The 23,540-nt window shown below is 40.1% G+C and overlaps 1 protein-coding gene across 1 annotated transcript in view; it reads left to right on the top strand.

Annotated features, from left to right (window-relative positions):
• Nucleotides 1-21,983, top strand: part of LOC121853901 (glutamate receptor-like) — a 59,798-nt gene extending 37,815 nt beyond the window's left edge. The window contains exons 4-11 of the mRNA XM_042348294.1: nucleotides 18,740-18,830; nucleotides 18,948-19,106; nucleotides 19,268-19,415; nucleotides 19,663-19,880; nucleotides 20,005-20,156; nucleotides 20,531-20,641; nucleotides 21,137-21,297; nucleotides 21,486-21,983. Coding sequence (XP_042204228.1) covers nucleotides 18,740-18,830; nucleotides 18,948-19,106; nucleotides 19,268-19,415; nucleotides 19,663-19,880; nucleotides 20,005-20,156; nucleotides 20,531-20,641; nucleotides 21,137-21,297; nucleotides 21,486-21,583 — 1,138 coding nt within the window. The 3' untranslated portion in view covers nucleotides 21,584-21,983. The remainder of the gene's footprint in view (nucleotides 1-18,739; nucleotides 18,831-18,947; nucleotides 19,107-19,267; nucleotides 19,416-19,662; nucleotides 19,881-20,004; nucleotides 20,157-20,530; nucleotides 20,642-21,136; nucleotides 21,298-21,485) is intronic.
• Nucleotides 21,984-23,540: the final 1,557 nt, after the last annotated feature.

Here is a 23,540-nt window from a genome sequence, read left to right as displayed (position 1 = left end):
GAACTACTTGTAGCCTGGAAGGATGAGCGTATCGTCCTGGAGGATTTTGGTGAAAGCTGGAGATCGATTTGAGCTTTTTTGTCAAGTTTGAGTAGAAGGTGAGGAGGGAGAGGTTTAACTCCTTGGTTTTTAAATTCAAGGTTGGCGGGAGTTGAGGGTGTTGAATCCCTAATTGTAAAGGTCAGAGTATTCGGGCAGCTTAGAAGGAAGGATCAAACATTGACGATACCAACGACAATAGTTTTCTCTTGTTAAGGAAACTATGGTCCACAGAGACAGGGGGTTTTTAACTTAAATGTCGTTTCGAACCAGGCCTCAGCCTGGTTCATCCTACAGTGTGGGGTGCTTGCCTGAGCTGCATCACCATGTGTTTAGTACAGAAGGGATGAGTATGGTGTATTGGGTCTGTTTAGTATAGATGAGTTCCTGTTTCTTTATCTGTGTGGTAGTATAATATTGTCAAAGTATACCTCTCACTGAGAGTGTGTGGTTAGGAGGTTTTCAATTTCTTTGTCGCCTAATTATCTGCAGTATATGTTGAGTAGTAGGATAGAGCTGTGTTTATGTAGGTGTTTGTTCATTTGTGGTGAAGGGTGTCTAGTGTATGTTGTGTATGAACCGTAGTGATTTGTTGTGTATGAACCGTAGTGATTTATTCTATATGATCTGGAGTAGGGTGGGTGTGAACTGGCCCTTTAACCGTTGATTCTTGATGAGTTAATGGGGCTGGAACATGTAAAAGTATATAGGGTTTTAGTAGCGAAACACAACTGTCCTTTCTGTATTTATAAAGAAAATATATTATATAAAGTTCCAAGTGTATGTCACCGTAACTTAATCACTGTAGCTATGAGTGTTAAATGAGGACGGAAGCTATATTAAATAGCTCTTCTAAAATACTTCCTGCTTGTGTGAGCGGTTGAGTAAAAGTGCTCCAGTAGCCGGCTTCTATGTGCTGACCTGACATTCTTAGGGCCGCTCCTTCAAGGAACTTACCCATCACATTATGTGACCATGTCATTTCATAGCCAGTGGAAAGTTACAAGGGGTGATATGATTATATAAACTCAATGTACTGCCCTGACATTTATATAAAAACTAAGTGGCTAATCCATCTCTCAGTCACCACCTTCCGAGCTCCCACGAGGAATTAACTAGTCTTGTAGAATACATCCTATACATAAACATAACTTGTTACAAACATATGTGTAGACACTAAGATGGGGGCTCTGGAACCATAGGTTCACTAATTACAGTGGTTCTAGACTTAAGTGTCTTTACGGATAGTATATTATGTACAATGTCCAACTTGGAAGATACTGACTTATAATAACAAAACAAAAATATCACTGCCAGAATTAGCACAATAGTGGGAATGGTTAAACTTGGTATTGTAAATCCCTATGCAAAATAAAATGGCAAATGATCTTCTAAATTAGCAAACTGTGACTCTCTCAAGTAAGAAATAATTTTCAACTTTTCTGAGACAATATTGAGTTTACTAATTGTTAAATTAAGGACTTGAAACAATGGAATTAAATCTGAAGTAAGATTTAAATTCAATGCAAAATGCTCATGAGAAGGCAAGGTTTCCAACGAACTACAAGTTATTTCACAGTAATGTGGAGCCCCATAATAACCTTTCACAACTAACTGTTTACTACCATCTTGGCACTTTAAAATGACGTTAGCTTCATTAGGAAAGAAAAAATATAGCACATTATGCAGATGCGCATGAAAAACAGTTTTTCTAGAAATTGGTCTATAACTACATTATGTTAGCGCTATGCGTACATTAGTTTGAATGACTGCTAATTCACATATCCCTTCTAAAGCAGGAATAAATGCGAATACATAGGCTGGACTTACGTGCAAATGTAAATAAGACGATTTACATCGTGATAATACTCTAGGATCATCCAATCTTCATCAATTGGCAAAAGTTCTTTGGTCTATCCAGAGTATACAGTGTGTCATTAAAATACAAAGGGAAGGGTTCCAAATGCCATGCATTAAATTTGTGTTGCCCTAGCATAGGTATGTGGTTAAGAATAGCATTGTGTGTGACATTGACTCCAACAGAGGGTAATAATATTCTACCTCATGATCTGGGAAAATTTGAGTAAAATAATATGTCAATTTGGCTATTTGTAATGTTTCAAGAAGAGTCTTCACAGGCACAAGTTTTACATCCACTCGTGCTAACCCTGCATCCACGATGCTTGCGTTAAGTTCATTTTTGTTAGTAATTATATCTTGAACAGAACTTTCCGCAGCATGCAAATACTCTAAAAAATAAAGGAGCCATTCCAACGTAAGGACTGAATTCATTAACTTATAAACAACCCTAAATAAATGTTTAGACTCAGAAATAATCCCATTAACTTTCGATTTTAAGGCACTAATGGCATGAAAAGTTTGAGTAATAACACGATTTTGTTTAAAAACAGCTTGATCGACAATGTTCATGCAGTCTCCTAGTTTAGCTACATCCTCGGCAGTCGCTGTGACAAATAGTGCTTTGTATAAGACCAACAAAATTAAACAATCCTCGCTTTTTTCGTGTTTGGGAACGCACTTTCTTTGCAAGATCATTCTGAGACGCTGGAATAGTGTTTCCGACAGCGACGAGAATCTTGTGAAGGGCTCCGAGTCGAAGTAGCTGAAGCCGAACAGTTTGTGAAACCATTGCCGAACTGTTTGGATTCTTAGGGAGATCATCAAGTACAGTCAAAGCTGTCTGTAGTTGAGCATCAATGGATTCCATTTGGCGTGGAAGCTTGAGCAGTCCGTGCAATTCATATTTTTTGTTCACCAAGTCTTCAACAATGAGAACGCATCCAAGGGGTGCAACAAGCGCACCTGGTTTAAGGACTTCCGTGGACATATCCGTCAACACAGAGGTGCCACAAAGCAGTAGGAGCAGCACAATGATGATCCAAGCCATTCTGTAAGAGTTTCAATGTATTTTAATATTTGTTTGCAGAACGAAGTTTTAAACGATAATTATCATTAGGTACACTTTATTTGTGTACTGTTTGAAAAGATGTTTCTAGAACATCATTACCATTCGTCTGAAAAGATGTGTCGATGACATCATTACCCTTCTTGGGTAATATATCTTCATGGCCCCTTTTAAGACTACATCTGCGGTTTGTGCATTAGGCTTCCAAATTTTAAACTTGTTTCCCGCTTCTTTGGCGATAATGCGGAATGGACCAGAAAATTTGACTGAAAGCTTAGAGTTCCTTTCAGGTTCTCTCACCATAACAGCATCGCCTATTTCTAACATGACAGGCTTAGCTTGTTTATGTTGCTTAAAAATCATTTCAGCGCGTGACGCTGCTAAAGGTTTCCGTACTTGGCCATGAAGATCTGTCAGAGCGCTGATCTGTTTTGTCGCAAAATTTTCCATATTAAAAACAGGGCATAGCTTGTCCGTATGTACGTCATAAGGCAGACGTTTGTCTATGCCATAAACAATATAGTAGGGTGATTTGCCGGTAGAGCTATTAATCGATCTATTAATAGATACTGCAACTTGCGGTAACCAATCCTCCCATGTGTGTTGCATGTCACACACAATCGGGCTAAATATCTCTAGGATATTGCAATTGGTTCTCTCGACAAGGCCATTAGACTGTAGATGATAGGCTGTAATAAAAAAATTTTGTATTCCATATTGTACACAAATTTATGCTACTAGCTGATTCTTGAATTTTAATCCATTGTCAGAGAGAAGAACCTTGGGCGTAGTAAAAGGACATATAAAATTCATCACTAAGGCATAAGCCACAGATTCGGCTGCTTTATCCTTCAGTGGGACTAAAATCACAAATCTTGAAAAATGATCCACACACACTAGGACGTACGAGGATCCCTGATGACTCCATGGAAGTTGTAGCGAGTCTATCGCGGCTGTGTCAAACGGACGTTCTGGTGTAGAATATTGTAGAATTGGAACCGGTGACCTTGTAGTTTGTCATGTTGAGCACATGACAAACACTTAACAATATGCAATTCTATGTCTTTCTTCATAGTATTCCAAACACTTTTTTTTTCTAATTCTCGCAAGGCATTTGTCACGTCCTTGGTGACCTGTTTGAGGAACATCGTGCACCACTGTTATAATCATTTCACACAGCGTGTCAGGTACGACTATTTGTGTAACTATACTCTCAGACGCCTTCTTGGATCGATGGAGTATGTTATGTCGTAATTCAAACTGACTGAGAGGAAGAATTAATTTTGGAAGCTTAATTTCCTCTCCCGAATCTAAAGCAAAAATTATTGCAGACCACGATGGATCGCGTCGTTGTTCATCCTCTAATTGTGAAAGAGTGGACTTAGATACAGGCATCACTGATGCAATGTTTCTAGACAGAGTCAGAGACCACATTACCTCTTCCCGGTAAATACCTGAACTCGGGGTTGAGTTCTTGAATGGTCAAAAACCAGCGTGCTAATCTGTCTGATAGATTTCTGCCATGAAACAGGTCTGTTACTGCCGCATGATCCGTAAAAACAGTTATTTTATAACAATAAAATAATGTCTTTAAACTTTTTCAGTGCCCAAACAATACCTAACGTCTCTAAATGCGTTACTGAATAACGTGTTTCGGCATCATTAAGAGTACTACTTGCAAAAGCAATTACTTTAAATTTTCCTCTTGAGCCCGACTGGATGAGTACAGCTCTAATTCCTTGTCCAGAGACGTCGGTACACAGATTGAAATCTTGAGAGTAATCAGGAAATGCTAAAACAGGGGCATTGGTAAGTGCTGTCTTCAATGCAACAAAGCTATCTTCGTGTTCAGCTTTCCATACAAAAATTGCATCTTTCCTTAGTAACTTAGTTAAGGGTGACGCTAATGTCGCATGTTTTTTAATAAAAGAACGATAATATCCAGATAAACCAAGAAAACTACGCACCTTATGAACAGATGCAGGACGTGGGAACTGAGCAACAGCCTTAACTTTATCATCAACTGTATGAATACCTTCGCCATTAACTACATGACCAAGGAAATGGATTCTGGATATTAAAAACTCACATTTAGAAAGTTTAATTTTAAGACCTCTCTGTAGAAAGTTTTTGTAACGCTTCACGCAGTTTGACAAGATGGGTATCGACATCTTTAGTGACTACTAAGAGATCTAAGTATGCACAGACTGTGGTACCTATCAATCCGGCAAACAGGGTGTTGATCATCCTTTGAAACGTCAGTGGGGCATTTCTGAGACCAAAAGGCATCCACAGAAATTCAAAATGGCCCAAAGGAGTACTAAAAGCAGTAACCTCTCGGGATTTTTGATCGAGCGGTATTTGCCAATACCCGCTAAGCAAATCTAGATTGCTAAAAACAGCGTTGTCCTTGCCTAAGGACTGTAAAATATCACTCAAGATAAGCCTAGGGTACCTATCTGGGATAGTATTTTCATTAACGTGCCTAAAATCAATAACTGGGCGTCAACCGCCATCCTTCTTTGGAACTAAAAACAATGGGCTATTGAAAGGAGATTTAGAATGTGTGATAACCTTTTCATTCAACATAACCTGAACCATGTTCTGAACTACAGCGCGCTGGCTATGTGGTAGTCGGTAAGCTGGTATGTAAATTGGATTCGTGCCCTCTTTTAAGGATATGTGATGTGAGGTTAGATCTTTGTGCCCCAACTGTTCCCCTGGTAAAGCTACAATGTTTCTGAAGTCGGCAAGCAGCTCTAAGAGTCTAGTCTTGCCTTGAGGATGATCAATCACCTTAACATGTGGTGATATTTGATCTATCGTCTCCTGTCTAGTTTGTTCAAGTGGAGAAGAAGCACTACCAATTGGGAATTGCGTAGGCTGTGGTGCAACATTGTTATGATAAACTGGAAAATCACACAAATAACATCCCTCTTTCAATATTCTAAGAGTGCCTGTTCTGTTAAGAACTAGAACGTCTGTTAAACCACCAGATTGAATTGTGCTCAACGTTGATTCACACGATTATCCTTTAACCTTGCACGTTTAAGGAAGACATGCTACATCAATCCCCACAGCCACTGTTGTTTTACCTGACTTGGTAAAACAACAGAGGCTGTGGTGATTTTCTCATTCTGATATTGGAGAGTACCCGTTATTACTGCATGGAGATGTTCTGGGTACTTGGTTCTAACTACAGGAGCGAACATAAACACCTGTAGAGTTCTGTAGGTTGTATTCAACGGAAATATACAAGGGTGCGCTTACAAGCACAGGTAGTCCCGACACTCCTATATGGGTCAACTGACTTCACTCTGACCTCTCAGGAGACATGTGGTAAGTGGCATACTAGCAGCTTCCAAATGTCGCCAGGCACATTTATCTAAGCGTGTGGTGACATGAAACAAGGGCATTGCCACACGCTACTGACTAGAGAAATAATGTGTATATATAGAGTACATACATACAACATACATAATATACATACACTGCAGGTAAAACCTTCCAACTTTTGCACCTATAATCACGTCGGGAAAGTGAGCCTGTGAGGTCTTTAGCTCGCTTTGATTCGTTATTGGCCTGCCTCCTAATGGGCATGGTGGATAACACTTTCAACCTTGTGGAAAGCAACGGTGCTCAATTGCGCATAGCATTGTAGGAAACACTATTACTTGTAATAGAATTATTACTTGGACGAACATCTATAAAAAAAATTCTAAGTGTTGATAGACCTATCAACCCATCAGCTAGTAAATTAAATTGTTGGATTACATAAAAATCTGCAAAAAAAACAAATAGCACGTCTAGAAAAGCGTAGCGGTAAAGTTACCATTCCTTCAATGTTCAACTGCGGCCGGGAAACTCCGTCGAGATCGGTGTCAGTCGGTCGAAATGAAAAATCTCGGTGAGGGAATCTACGTAGTAACTCTTGATAGGATGCCAAAGCTAATACATTTGCGCACGTACCCGTATTAATATCCAGAGCCAACTTGTTAGACCCAACTGTCGCTGGAATATACAACACTTCCGCTTTGTTGAGCGCCGCTATTAACGAGGTTGCCACAGAAGTGCTGTTGGGCGTTGGTACGGATGTACCTATCCTTCTTCGTTCTGGTACCGGCGCTGGCCTTCCCCCGATTTCTTGTAATAATAACGACGCGCTGTACGCTGCTGTGTTTCCTGGGGTAATCCTGCGTCTATGCTCCGAGCTCTGTGCATAGCGGAACAGTCATCTGGGTTGTGAGAGTCAGACTGATGGTACTCACACCACATATCAGCTTTATGGTCTGTCACAGACGTAGTAGTCTTTGCAGCCGCTGCATATGTTTTGGGTGGTCCATGTCTTTGACGTGGGCCAGCGGTTGGATGCTTCCCGTGTGTACCCACTAAGTCCACATATATACAGGGCTTTAGTAGCGAAACCCAACTGTCCTTTCTGTATTTATTAAGAAATTATATATTATGTACAGCTCCAAGTGTATATCACCGTAACTTAATCACTGTAGCTATGAGTATTAACTGAGGACGGGGGCTATATTAAATAGCTCTTCTAAAATACGTCCTGCTTGTGTGAGAGGTTGAGTAAGAGTGCTCCAGTAGCCGGCTTCTATGTGCTGACCTAACATTTTTAGGGCCGCTCTTTCAAGGAACTTACCCATCACGTGATGTGACCATGTCACCTCATAGCCAGTGGAAAGTTACAGGGGGTGATATGATTATATAAACCCAATGTACTGCCCTGACATTTATATAAAAACTAAGGGGCTAATACATCTGCATATGTCAGTAGTGGGCGTATGTGAGGGCTTTGTATAAGTGTGATTTTTTTGGATTTATGCGGTTCTGAATCTGTGTATGTTTTGAGAGTGTCTTCTTTGCGGTCACTGTCTTTGCCTTGATGCGGTGGTTCATGGTGAGGGTGTCCTCGAATGTGACTCCTAATATTCTGTTTGTTCGTTTGACCAGAATGGGTGTTGGGTTGTCGATGTGATTTGTGATTTGTTAGGGTTTGTTTGTATTCGCCATTCGAGTTCCCAATATGTGACCTGTTCGGGTTCCCTATGTGCTTTGTGAGATGGTCTAGTCCTAGTTTGTGTCTGACTAATTGCGTTACGCCGTCGACGAACTGTATGGTCAATGAGTCGTTGTGTATGGGGTCAGGCAGGTCATTTGTGTAAAGAATGTAGTGTGTTAGGGATAGGACTGATCCTTGTGGGACTTATGCGTGCAGTAGGAAGTAGTCCGAGGAGCGTTTGAATTTTATCCACATTTTCCTGTCTGTTAGGAATTTGCACAGGAGCTGCTGTAATTTTTGGGGGAGGTTAAAATTAGTGCATATTTTGTATTTTAGTTCGTCGTGCCAGACTGTGTCAAATGCTTTGTGTACGTATTTGGCGATGAGTGCTGTTTTGTATGCTCCTTTCTTCGTGCAAAGGTAATTTGTCATTAGATTGAGTGCGTCCTGGGTTGAGTGGTGTGCCCTGAATCAGAACTGCTTGTAGGAGCGTAGTTCTTCATCTTCAAGGTTGTACCTGAAGCGTCTGTTGTATAGTCTTTCAAATGTTTTACCTAAGACCTCTAGTAGACTGATCGGCCTGTAATTTTCTGGGTCTGTCATGTTTTTGTCTGGTTTTGGGATCATAATGGCTGTGGTTGTCTAAAAGAGTTTTGGCAAGTATCCTGTAGGAAGTTGAATGTTGTAAAGGTATGTATGTAATGGCTGTGACTGTTTCTGGGAGCAAGTGTTTTAGGATTTTGTGTCCTATGTTGCTGTCGCCTGGTGATTTTTTTTGTTCTTTGTTCTGTCAAGTGCATGTTTGATTTCTGTTGAGATAAATGGTGCAGTGAGGATGTGTCCTTGTGTGAGTGTGGTGTGTCTATTGTGTTATCTGTTGTGGTCCTGTCGTGCAGTCTTCGTGTTTGTACGGTGATGTTATTTATGTGGTCTAAGATGTGTTCCCAGTGTTGTTTTAGTGTTTGTGCTACTTCAGTTGGCTCTCTGATTCGCCTGCCATAAACTTGCAGATAATCGAAGGGAGGCCTAGCTGTTCCCCTCAGCCTGCCAATCCTTTGCCAGAACACTTGGGGGTTGTGTGCTCTGTGCTACTGGGCGGCCTTTTACGAGCCTTGCCCAGTGCACTTCGTGGTTGTGGCGGAGGCTGTGGATGATAAGTATGTATTCTTAGTGTGGTGATGTCTGCTTGTGCTGGGATGAGATTATGTTTGTTCTGTTCAAACTGTCGCCCGTAACAGTGTAGCAGGCGTTGTGATCTTATAAAGGGTATGAAGGAATATCTTCTTTTGTAATGGTGTTTTGGTATGTGTCTGTCTGCTGTGGTGGTGATTGTTTTTGAAAGCTGTGACCAGGTTTCCTCTATTTCCTTGTGGGTCGGTGTTCGAGGGTGAGTGCGTAGTGCTGTTCAGAGAGTGTAGATTGAAAAGCATCCCAATCTGCATGTTTATATTGATAGGGTTGGGATTGTTGTAGAGGTGTAGTGTGATGAGTATGTGGTCTGAGGGTGAAATGTGGTATTGGAATTGGAGGGCTAATGTGTTTGTAATGACGATTTATGGGGTGTCTCTGCCATGTCCAGAGTAACATGTAGGGAAGAAAGGTCCACTGTGATGAAGGCTTTTGTGTAAGACCAGGGTGTGTATTTGTTGGCCATGGGGATTGGTGCGGTTGTGTTGGAATGTCGCGTGTTTCACGTTAAGGTCAGCCATTAGTATTACAGGTAAGTGTGTGTTGTTAAAGATGGAATTTAAGTCTACGAAGAGAAAGTGTCTATTTGGCATCATGTACGTTGTGGAAACGATTATCTGTCCGTTTTCAGTATCAATTTACATAACATCAGATCAGATCAATAACATGAGATCCATTAATCCACACACCACCTCCTCCACAAACGAAAGAAAAGCTTATAAAAATGGGTGACATAACAAGTCAAATTAAGTCAGGTAAAAAACACGAGCCCCACTAATCACCTATCTTACTTACACCTCAAATGCTTTTAAAGCACTTTAACCTTAGATCACTGACAAATAAATTTATGTAACAAATTAGTTTTGTACTGATCATCACTAAGGTTTATAGACAAACCTAATCCTAATGTCCCGAGCATTACCTTCAAAATTTAAATAAATAAAGAGATCACTCCCAATTTTTTATATGCTTATCATGAGAACGGGTCACAAATATAAATTGAAGGTGTACAAAAAGCCTACACACGTAGACAGTTTTATACATTTTTACCGAGTCACCATTAGCCTACCAAAAGGTTAGTTTTTCTGCTATGTTTTTGAGATGTTTGCTAATTTGTGACCCTGAATTCATTGAAGAAGAACTGCAAAACATTCAGTTCATTGCCCAAAACTTGGTTACCCTTCAATGTTTGTTAATCGTTGTCTTAAAAGGGCTAAAAAAAATCTCTTTATTGTATCATACTAGACAAGTTCCTACATTTAAGAATATTTTGACTACCTTATCGCAAAGAATTTGTCCCATAAGTTCAATCCCTAAAATTACTAAACATTAATGCTTTAAGTATGACTGAGAATAGATGCCCCGCCCCCTCCACAAAATTTACAGCTGATTGGCTGTTGCAAGCTCGTCCGATTTTGCCCTGAAGTAATGATGTATTTATAAATGAGTTTATTCATAATCGTTTGGATGACCGTTTCTGACGAAAAGATATTTAGCTAAATTATATAAAGATACATAAAATCATTATTTCAAACATCAACACGTAGGAAGTTTATCAGAAGTATTAAACATGAATTAACTGTTAAACTCAGGTAGTAAATTCACGCTTTCGGAAGATGCATTTAATATATACTTATTTTTACCCACAATAAGGCATACTAAGACAAATTACGTATCAGTAATACTACATTATGCAAAAACAACATTTTTAAAGATCAGAATCACATTGAAATATTACACGACCGTCAACAGAGACGGGATATATGACTGTGAACAACTTCATATTTTTTTCTGCTTCCCCTCCACTTGGTAACGGTAAATGCATCTTCAAACTTAGGCTGAATGTTTGAAAAAATGATTGTGGTAGCGTGAGGAGGAGACAGAGTCGTCTCATTCCCCCCCCCCCTCCCCGAAGCCAGATCTTCTTAGGAAGATTCGGCTCTGAAAATGAAGATGATGTCTCGACGAGCGATGATGAGCTGGTTCTGGATAATGCGTCTGCTAGTAAGTTATCCTCCCCTTTGATGTGCCATATTGTGATGTTGTAGGGTTGAAGAAATAAGGACCAATGGAGCAAACACTGGATTGAAAACTTGTTCTGATCCAAGAAAGTCAAGGGGTTGTGATCCATAAAAATCAGTAGAGATTATGCTGAGTAGTTCGTTTTCAATGGTACTGTATGTCAGTTGGTGTTTGATGAGTGTTTCAGAGAGATAGGCAAGAGGATACAGGACCTATTTATCATCCATCTGCAGTAGAACGGCCCCTGTAGCATTAGGGTGTATCATAGGAGGGAAGATCAGCTAAAACTAATGGCCCATCACTTTTTTGGTAGATTTTAGTGTATATAAACAGAAAATAATTTCAGTTTCAATATTTTGCAACCTTTTGCTAGGTAAATTTTAGCGTGAAATTTATCGAAAATCTAACGTACAGCTGCATTAGTGCATTACAATTAAATAGTGAACATTGCTTTCTGACTTCATTCTTTAACAACCCAACTAACAATATTTTTTTCTGTTTCAGATTCTGATGCATTTATAAGTTGATAATATTTGCGATTTGCTTGTGTGCTTGGACAGGACGAGGAACCAAAAATCCAGCCATCTCAGTCACTATCTTGGGTCTGGGAGAGAGCTCCTGAAGTCGGAGTTGCCTACATTGAGAGATGCTTTGAGATATGGTGTTTTAATCAGGCATATCAGTGAAAAGAACCAAAGAACTTACACAAACAAAGACATTGCCAGTGATATGACCAAAGCTGTCTTGGCACAGTACACTCTGGCTAACGCTCAGTTCAAGCCTCCAGTCATAACAAGTCAGAAGAAGATTAGTAGAGACTGCTAGCCAGTTGGGAAAAGGCAAGAGATATCTCTCTTGGGAGAGGAAAACTTGCAGTTAAGGACAGCTTTGCCAAACAACTGGACCAGTTATTTGACATAATTACTTGCAAGTGCCCAATTGTTCTCTGTCCTGAGTTTGGATGCGATCGTGACTGTAAATCCGAGGCCCACATCTCCTGTATTTGCAAGCGTGAACTGAAGATTCCTGTGATCGAACTGGCATTTGTCAAAGCACAGAGAGAGAAGACTGGCAGTATAGGGGCTCTCATGATTTCTAGCCAAGATATTCGGGGAGTCCAAGAGACAGGAGGCTGCCACAGAGAGACAGAAGAGGAGAAGAGTTGCCGAGGAAAAGAGACTTGAGAAGGCCCAGGGTGAGGTAAAAAAGGCCGATGACTGGAGTCAAGCTGACTCAGAGTTTAATGACTTCCCATGGCTGATCCGAGTGCTGACCAGGAGAATGGTGACTTTGTCCCTAACCCAGAAAATAATGATCCCAAACCTTCCAGGCATAAGATTCGAAATAGGAAAGATATCCCGAGCATAGCTCTGGCCAGCATGCGACACCACACTGGTCTCAGAGAAACTGCAGAGATAGCAACAGCTGCCTTGATTGACGGTGGTTTGATAACACCTGATGATGTTCACCTGGTGATAGATCATAACAAAGTAAGGAGAGCTCAGGAGAAACTTGTCAGTAACCTAGAAGAGGAGTTTGATAAGGGGATAAGAGAAAATGGAATCAATTGTTTGTTCTTTGATGGGAGAAGGGATGACACTAAAGTGTTCATGAAAGTTGGAGATTCTGACAAGTTGTTCCCTGCCATGGTGAAGGAGAACACTACTCCTGCTGCAGTGAACCAGGAGGGAAGTATTTGTGGCATTTCACTCCAGAGAAAGATGACATCAGGAAACCAGCTGAGATAGTGGCAGATAACATTGTGAACTGGCTCAGAGAGGAACGTAGACCAGACCCTGCAGGCCATTGGAGGGGACAGCACCAACACGAACACAGGGTGGCAAGGGGGGTCATACAGTGGATAGAGCGGAAGATTGGGAGGAAGCTGGTCTGGATTGTTTGTGACCTCCACACCAACGAGTTGCCACTCAGACATCTGATCCAGGAGCTGGATGGCAAGACTCTTTCAAACAACAGATGGTCTGGTCCTCTTGGCAAGATGCTGGACTCTGCCACTGAGTTAGAAATAAATCCGAGCTTTGAAAAAATCACAGTTGGCCCTCACTCGTTGAGCTTGCACATACTGTCATTGACGACCTGAGTACTGACCAGTACTATGGTTACATGATTTGCAGTGCCATCAAAACTGGGGTCATGCCTGATAGACTTGCTTACCTGCAGATAGGTCCAGTCTCACATTCTAGGTGGCTCACAACGGCTCTCAGGTTCTGCAGAATTTGGGTCGCTCATCATAAACTGAAAGGGAACCAGCTTCACAACCTGAGACTTATTGTCCAATTCATCGTGAGTGTCTACTTGCCAAATTGGTTCAACACCAAGGTCAAGTCGTTCTCCGAAGGTCCGAGGCATGTTCTCTTCCAGCTTGAGCTCCTGGAGGAGTCAGCCAAGGAAGGTTGTTCAGATTGTGGAGCAGACTGTGAGGGAGATCTTCCTGGTATGTTCATCCAGGCAGTTCTGCAGACAATGCTCTGCAGTAAGGATGAGGAGGAGAGAAGAGTGGCAGTCAAAAGATCTTGGATATGAGACTTATGAGAGGATCTGGGCATGACGAATCAGTTGGTGACGATTCCTTCAGGGTCAGGAAGACTCCTGAAGTCAATCTAGGTGCCAAGATCCTCATGATCTCATAGATCTGGATATCATCCAGGCTGGCAGTGAGCCCCCTCTTACCTGCAGCCTCACCAATGTTCAAGTCAGAGCTTTCTGGACAACCCCATGCATGTCCCTGCCTGGCCCTCGCACACCCAGAGTATAGAGCGTTGTGTACAGCAAGTGAGCGAGGCCAGCAGTCACGTGTACAGCCAGGAGAGGAGGGAAGGCTACATCCGAGCTCAGGTGGTCAGCAGGGAGGCGATGAGTAGAAACAGAATCAAGAAAGACATGTTCTCTATGGTGTGCAGCAACACCGGGTCGTAGTAGTAAAACCGGTTTTTGTATTTGATGATTTTGTTTTCTACAGTAATGGAATATCAAATTTAATAAATGTGTCAAGATCATTCGTTTCTCTATTCTGGATCATTTTCATCCTAATAAATTAACCTGATACATTTACTTTACTTTAAATAAGCTATTTAGTGGTGTTGGTAAAAGGGTGGGAATACTGAATTTTCATAAGATTTCAAGTTAAAATTTACCTAGCAAAAAATAAAAACTTTTCAAATCTGAAGATATCACATGATTCTGCACATAGAACTACATCATTAATACCATGGGCCGATTTTTCAAACTCAAAAAAAAAAAATTCGCCTCCGTATGACATACCCTATTGTAGCATGGTCACTGGTGTCGGTTTGAAGGATGAAAGGAAGATCAAAGTTAGGGGACGTCAATACAGGATCACTGGCCAGTAACTGCTTCAGTTATTAGAAGGAGTCCTAGCAGACAGTAGTCCAACAGAAGGAGACTCCCCACTGGTGAGATGGGCCAATGGGGCGGTGACAGCAGTGAAGTTAGGGCAGTAGCGACGGTAAAACCCCGCCATGCCCAGGAAGAGCATGAGAGACTTCCTAGTTGTAGGGGCAGGGTAGTTCAGGATGGCTTCGACATTGGCCTTCTTTGGTCGAACCCGGCCCCGGCCGATCACGTGTCCTAGGTAGGTTACAGTTGCTCTGCAGGTGGAAGTCTTGGCCAGGTTGATGGTCAGGTGTACCTCCTCCAACCTTTGCAGGATGGTCGACAGCTGTGCTAGATGGTGGGACGAAGTCTCTGAAAGGACCAGAATGTCATCCAAGAGCACATGAACACCTTCGAGGTCTTGTAGGAGGTAATTCATAAGTCTTCGGAAGGTGGCTGGACTATTCCTCATCTCAAAAGGCATAGCTGGATACTGATATAGGTCAAAAGGAGTTATGAATGCCGAGATTGGCTGGACTTTTCCAGAAAATCTTACTTGATAGTAAGCTTTAAGTAAGTCTAGTTTGAAATGAATTTAGATTGACCAACTGAATCAATTTAACCTTCTAATCTTGGTATGGGATAGGAATTTGGAACCGTCACAGAGTTAACACCGCGGTAGTTTATGCATAGGCATAGTGGGCCACCTTCCTTGGGCACCAGAAAGCAAGGAGAAGCCCAAGGGGAATGCTTGGAACTGCCAGGCCGTTCTTCAGCAATTAGTCCACCTCGTCTCTCATCTGCTGCTGTTTCTTTGGATGGAGTCTGTAGGGTACCTGGCATATAGGAAGGGTTCCAGGTGTTAATTCAACATCATGTTATATTATTGCACAATGGCCAAGGGTGTCAGAGAAAACTATTGGGTTATTTTGAATTAGGGAGGCCACATCTTTGATTCGGCTTGAGGTCAGATGTTCCAAGTACAAGGCTAGGTTGTTTATAATTTCAGAGTTTTCCATACCATTCCCTGGAGTCGTTGGATCTTTAGTAACTGCAGTATTTAGAATGTGGCAAGGTAATCTCGGGAAGTCCTAGGCAGGTTCTCTACTTAGAAAGGATTTGAGAAAATTTATGTGGATTAGCTGGGTGGCATTCCTATGTTCTGGTGTCGAGATGATATAAGTAACTTTATTAATTTTCTTCTGCACTACATAGGGGCCATGGTACTTTGCTGTCATGGGAGAACCAGGAATACGGAAGTAGGCTAATACCTTGTCTCCAACACTGAACTCCGTAATCTTGGCCCAAACTTCTCTTAAGTTGCAACTCCACTAACTAACCTTGTGAGCCTAAGGAAAAAATTCAGTTGGACGTCTGCTTGTCAAGAAGCCTTCAACAGGATATGTACTCTGCTCACCAATGCACCAGTTCTTCGAGCACCAAACTTCAGCCAACCATTCATCCTTCAAGTAGATGACAGTGACTTAGGGGCTGGAGCTGTATTACTCAAAGAGGGACCAGACAAGATTCTACATCCGGTATGTTATGCTTCAACCAAGTTCAAGAAACAGCAGGAAAACTATGCTACAGTAGAAAAAGGATATAATGCATTGCTGTATGAACTAGATAAGTTTAATGTGTACCTCACTAGCTCAGATGATCATATTATTGTTTATACTGATCATAACCCCCTAAAATTTACAAATAAAATGCAGAATAAGAATCAAAGATTAATGAGGTGGTCTCTTGTCTTAAAGAAGTATAATTTAATCATAAAACATATAAAGGGAAATGATAATGTAATTGCAGATTTGTTGTCTAGAGTGTAAACAAGTTCTTTCCTTAGATTTGTTTAGCATCCGAATAAATCTCTTTAGGGGGGAGATGTTAAGTGCAACGTATCTCATGATAGAACTACCCTTAACAACCAAATACTTCATGAGTTGTACATCCCTGCTAGACGTACTGTAACTGTGTATGTATTATTAATATATATTGTATGATTATATATTTTTTTGGACTAGAATTACATTGTTTTTTTGTGAATAGTTTATAATATTCAATTCTGAAATAATATAATAGCATTAACAATGACATGTTAAATATGATGCTTGGGTCAGTCTGCTCAAAGCAACCCACAGAAGCCGACGGCGTCAGAGTCGGGTCAGTAGCTCACAAGCTTGGGTAGTCATCAGACCTTCACCACTGGCCTGCATTGTCAGTTCACTTCTGTCTTCGATCGAGTGATGTACTCATGGTATTCATTGTTGAGGATGGCTGGCTGTTTTGGTGTTTTGTATATATATGTTCTAGAATCGTGTATTGATTTGGCTGTCAGTGATATTGACATCCTTAAAGTAACCTAGTATGTTCATGTGATTAGCTTTATTTCATTGTTATTAGTGGTAAACATTTGTAAATATAGTTATCCATTTTGTTTAAGTTCTTTACTCCTTATCATCAAGTATTCAGTTATTAAAAGGGGCTGCATTCAATCCATACATTACACCGTAGTTGAAGTTCTTCTCAATACAAATTTTAGAACCATACATTGTAATTCTCTTTAAATACATTCACTTTTAGCTTATTTCGAGCCTTAGCCCTTTAACACTACCTTCAAACCAGCACAACACCACCAGCAGTAGTCCATAATACAATTCGTCGTCCACACTCCTGGGAGAAGAGGAAAACAGTCATCGTAGGCAGCAGAGAAGAGACTGAGCATACCAAGCAGATACACTTGCCTCCATACCTCCTGTCTCATAGTCAAATGGGAAACTGGTCTCATAGTAGGATGGGAAACTGGTTCTGAAACGGTGCTCACTGGGGTCGAGTAGCTTCATGAAGCAGTTTCTTCTCCTGGTGTCAAGTTGGTGCAAGTGATGGTTTTGGTGGCAGAGTGAGGAAGGGACAGAGTCGTTACAAAAAAAAAATATATATATATATATATATATATATATATATATATATATATATATATATATATATATATATATATATATATATATATATATATGCAAGTAAATCACTATAGGTGTGCGTGATCCAGGTATATGCTGATAACCACAAGGAAAAAGAAAACACGAAGTTCCCAAGCGCTTTCGTGTAATTCACATCTTCAGTGAGACTAAGGTATATATATATATATATATATATATATATATATATATATATATATATATATATATATATATATATATATATATATATATATATATATATATATATATACATATATATATATATATATATATATATATATATATATATATATATATATATATAGATCCACAATGAAAATGTAGATGAGATAAATCTTGAATAAAATAAAAGCAAAGGTGCTCAATTGTTTACCTTTTCCTGTGTGATTTATCAATATATATATATATATATATATATATATATATATATATATATATATATATATATATATATATTATATATATATATATATATATATATATATAATCAACACCTCAACCCGCCAGGATTCGAACCCATGGCCCAAGAGCCCATGACTGTGACCGGGGAACGCTAACCGCTGGACCACTAGGATACTAAAAGCAGTCCTAGGCTTTGTTATATTTCACACAAAGCCTGTTCAATGAGCTTATGGCGCCGTGAACCTCTAATGGGGAATACCCGTATCACATAGGTGGTCAGAGTAACGTTTTACTCTGGTGGTCCAGAGGTAGCGTTCCCCGGTCACAGTCATGGGCTCGTGGGCCGTGGGTTCGAATCCTGGCGGGTTGAGGTGTTGATTGTATGTAGAAGTCTGCGTGCTTTATTGGACTAATGAAATATATTTGGATCCTCATGTTTCAAAGCCAGATTTAGTAAAACATTACTCTGACCACCTACGTGATACGGTTAGTCCCCATTCGAGGATCACGGCGCCATAAGCTCGTTGAACAGGCTTTGTGTGAAATATAACAAAGTCTAGAACTGCTTTTAGTATCCTGGTGGTCCTGAGGCAGCGTTCCCGGGTCACAGTCATGGGGCCGTGGGTTCGAATCCTGGCGGATTGAGGTGTTGATTGTATGTAAAGGTCTGCGTGCTTTATTGGGCTAATGAAATATATATATATATATATATATATATATATATATATATATATATATATATATTTATTTATTTATTTATTTATTAATTTATTTTAGTATTGTTTATGGTAAGACTTACTTCTTCGTTAGGTACCAGCTACTGCCTGCCCCGGGTAACTTGTGGGGTGGACCACTGCCCAATGGGTCCTGGACGGGCATGTTGGGTATGTTGCAACGACAGGTCAGTGATTCTCCCTCTGCCCCCCCTCTCTCTGTCTATCTATTTATCTCTATGCAAGAAAAATTGGGTATATAATCTCTTACTACCACAACTTAAATATCACCCCTCTCCCCGCAGGAGGTGGAGCTGGCCATCGCGCCGTTTTTCGTGACAGATCAGAGAGAGATGGTGTGTGACTTCTCAGATCCTGTGTACATTGACCACCAGTCCATTCTTATGGTTAGACCGCAGATACAGAGTGATTTATCTGGCTTTTTCAAACCTTTCACCTCCCAGGTTGGTTATAGTGGACGTGTTGACGTTCATGTTTATTGTTTAGTCGTTTGTTAGCTACTCTGGGGAGGATTATAGCTTTGATCTTTCAGTGCATTTGCCTAACTGTGTTTTTATAATTATCGTTTTTTCATCATCTTTATCACTATGCTAACTCCTGACAGGTGTGGATATTGGTACTGATGAGTCTTGTGTTGGTCATTGCGGCGATGAACAGTGTAGTAAGGTGTGAGGCTAGAATTTTCCACATCCAGCACACCTCCACCTGCTCTAAGATCACTTTGTGGGTCATCAAGGCTCTCAGCCAAGAGAGTAAGTCCTTCACGTTGTTAATGAGTTGCAGCGCTTGGCAACCTCAATACCGGAAGTAATTATTATATTGCTTTCAGTAAGGACATTAGAGCAAATTACTGAGGTTCAGTTCGTTTCTTTGTTAAAATACTGTGTCGGTTTTCCCTTAAAATTAATAAATTATATTTGTTCCTGCTGTGTTCATAGCGACCACACGACTCCTTCTTTCCTACATGGCCATGGTGACCCTTCCTACATCCTCCCACAGGCTCTGAGTGGCTGCCCAAGAAGGACGGAGGCCGTCTCATTGTGACCACGTGGCTCCTGGCCTCCTTAGTGTTCATGTCCTCCTACAGCGGCATCCTGACGGCCATGTTGACGGTGCCTCGGGTCACCATCCCCATAGACTCCTTGGAAGATCTGGTGTCTCAGACTGACTTGCCCTGGCGCTTGGAGGCTGCTTCTATGATGTACTCTTTTTTCGAGGTAAAATTTAATTCACCAAAGAGCTAGAAATTTACAAAAATGTTATATTTTCATATTATCTGTATCACCAAATTAAATTTTAATAGCTGACAAAAGTGTATATTTTCAAAGTGTTATCCTACAGGAGTCAGAGGAAGATATCGGTAGAAAGGTGTTCGCTGAGAAGGTCGGAACCTTCCAGGACTGCTGGGCGGCGCGTCAGAATATTGCCAGCGGGGAGTTCGCTGCCATCTGTGACAGCACCACTATGATGAAAGCCATGTCCTGGGACTTTAGGTGAGGCCATTAAAAGACCTTTAATTTGTCTTTTTTCTTCGTCTAGTTAGTATTAATAAGTTATACGCCCTGATATTTATATAGCCATGTTTTGATACGATAGGTGTGTTTAAATAAAGTCCTACTTCTCTGAGGTCATAATTTAGGAGTTTGTAAGACCTTTAGTACCTGCATATCTGTATATATCACTACAATGAAAATCAGGCTTACTTATTTTCCCAATAATTGTAGGAGAATAGGCTTTCGTAAAAATATATATTGTTTCACTCATAAAACATCAATAGAATACTATTAGATATGATTCACTGACAGGTAAACATTAAGGTAAATATTATTAACCACAGTGATAGAGAGAAAGTTATCATGTGTTATAGCACGACTGGCAGGTGTCATCTGTACATCTCTCGGGAGAAAGCTTACAGCAACGGGATTCTCTCTATCGCCTTCAAGACCAAGTCCAGATACTTGTCTCAGGTGAACAAGATGTGAGTTGTGGTTGTGGTGTTTATTGCGAGTAATTGTATGAATTATGAGAAAATATTTTTTTTTATAATAATATATTCTTATCTCTCTCTCTATTTACGTGCATATACGTTCATATATAAGTGTGTACAATTAGGGAAACCTCAAAATGAGTGCTGATGTCAAACGTGACAAAAGTGTAAAGAACCTGGGTGGTGGACCAGCCATCAGATGAATGAACAGTGTTAGTGTTGACGATCTCTTAAACCCCTAAAGATATTAACAAACGTCTTTGGTTGTCATGTTTAGAGAATCATCCTGATTGTTGAAAGGTTTTTAGATATCCCCGTTTATAAAGGCAAAAAGTCATTTCAACTGTAAAAGGTCATTAATAAGATAGGAGAAAGATTACGTGAAATGTGACTTCGATGTCCGTAAATGTTTACATATTGTACTTGTTATAATGTCTCTTATACTACACTGAGGATTTTGTGTTATTATTTTACGTCTCACAACAGTCTCGCTCACCTCAAGGAGACAGGCCACCTAGGCAAGTGGCTTGGAGAGCAGATCACCAATACGTCCGTCTGTCTCAAGCCTCCTTCAGCAGACATTGGCGATGGTATTTCACCTCTGAATCTTCAAGCTTTTGCCGGGCCATTCTTAGTCCTGTTAGTCGGTAAGTTAATTACTGAGTATGTTTTTGTTTGTTTTTTTATCATCATATGTCCTGATGTAAGTTGTGTTGATAACAGAGGCATCGAGGGCAGATGAGGAAATGCAGAATACTGTATACGTAATAAAATATCATCGCATTTTTTTCTAATAATCTACCAGTGTTAGTGAGTGTGTGTTGGTCGCCGCCAGGTGTGGGAGTGGCTTTGCTAGCCTTCATAGGTGAACATCTCCTCAACAGCTGTTATAAGGACAGGCTGGACCAGCATGAGTCAGGCGAGATGCGTTAAATGGGAGCATCACCCCCACCTACCTGACCATCACCACCACCTATCTGGCCATCACCTCACCTGCCTGGTAGTCACCTCCACCTACCTGGATATCACCTCCACCTACCTGGTCATCACCTCCACCTAACTGGCCATAACTTCAACCTACCTGGCCATCACCACCACTTACATGGCCATCGCATCCACCAACCTGGATATCACCACAACACACCGGCTACATCATGTTATGTACAGCATATTTAGTTTGCATGTCGTTCTTTTGTATTTCGTTATTAAGCTGGAAACATGTAGTTTGTTTTTGAGTGTTAGCTCACAGCCTACGTCCGTGACTATACCATAAGTTACACAACATCAACTACACTACCTCATTAGGCGGGTGTCGGCCCCTTCCAGGGCTAAACCTCCCACAAGTTTATACATTTTTTATTTTTTATTTTTTTTATTTTTTTGAAGCGGTTCCAATTTTGAGAGTGGGGGTTCATATTAAATTTCACACAGACACGCAAATGAAATAAATAAATATATATATATATATATAATCAACGACCTCACCAGCCAGGAATCGAACCCTCGTTCATTATATGTTCAAAGTCCGCGTGTTATATGGACTAAAAATGAAGTATATATATATGTATATATATGTATATATATATATATATATATATATATATATATATATATATATATATATATATATATATATATAATTTATATATATATATATATATATATATATATATATATATATATATATATATATATATATATATATATATATATATATATATGCTGATAACCACAAGGAAAGAAGAAAACACGAAGTTCCCAAGCGCTTTCGTGTAATTCACATCTTCAGGGGTGAGTACAGACTAGAGAGAGTAATACAAATCAAGGTGTATATATACAGAGGAGGGTGAGACCAGGTCCACAATGGTCAGGTATTAGGTAATGACCCTACTAATCTTTAAATAGCACACAACGGTTGGTGGTCAGGTCAGATGGTCAAGTGACCCGGCCTTCTCACCTGATCACAAATCTTCTTAATTACAAAATTGTCCAGCTTGTACATGCCGTTACTCAAATTCATGTTGAATGCTTCGGTATGTTTAATAAGACTAGATTCTATGATGTTCCTACTGTCAATTGAATTACATGGTAATATTGAGGAGGCATTATCCCAGTCAATGCAATGCTTGTTATCCCTCAAATGAACAAACAGAGCATTGGATTCCTGGCCTGTCCTAACACTGTATTTGTGTTGTTTAATTCTAGTTGCAAGATCTTTACCTGTCTGGCCTAAGTAAAACATATTACATTCCTTGCAAGGAACTTTATAAATGCAACCAATTGTGTTGTTGGGGGAGTTCTTGATTAACATTTGTTTAACAGTGCATGAGTTTTTAAATGCCACATTGACGTTCCAGGTTTTTAGCTGTGCAGGAATGTGTGAGAAATTTTTGTGAAATGGTAATATTAAGATATTCTTATGGTCATGGGTGGGCTTGGGATCAGTTCTATAAAAAGTTTTCTTAGTAATGTTTAAGCATTTGTCTATGAAAGATCTAGGGTATTTAAGGTTTGAGCCAATATTATATATATATTTGTATTCCTCATCGATGAATTCCGGACTGCAAATTCTCAAGGCACGTAAAAACATTGTTGAAAATACTGACTGTTTGACTTTATTATGGTGGGCAGAATAATAATGAATGTATGAACACACATTAGTTGGTTTTCTATAAATACTGAACTTAAAAGTGTTACCTATTCTGTGTATCAGACAGTCTAGGAATGGCAATTTACAGTCTTGCTCTAATTCCACAGTGAATTTGATCGAGGGGGCTAAGTTGTTAAGTTGTGGCAGGAAAGCTTTTAGGTCCTCATTACATGGCCAGAGACATAATACATCATCAACATATCTAAACCAGACTGCTGAGGGTGGTAAAATATTACTTAA

Source organism: Homarus americanus, unplaced genomic scaffold, assembly GCF_018991925.1.
Source record: "Homarus americanus isolate GMGI-L3 unplaced genomic scaffold, GMGI_Hamer_2.0 scaffold18703, whole genome shotgun sequence".
NCBI classification, from domain to species: domain Eukaryota; kingdom Metazoa; phylum Arthropoda; class Malacostraca; order Decapoda; family Nephropidae; genus Homarus; species Homarus americanus.
Note: the sequence above shows the minus strand (reverse complement) of the source record. Positions and strands in the feature narration are given on the sequence as shown.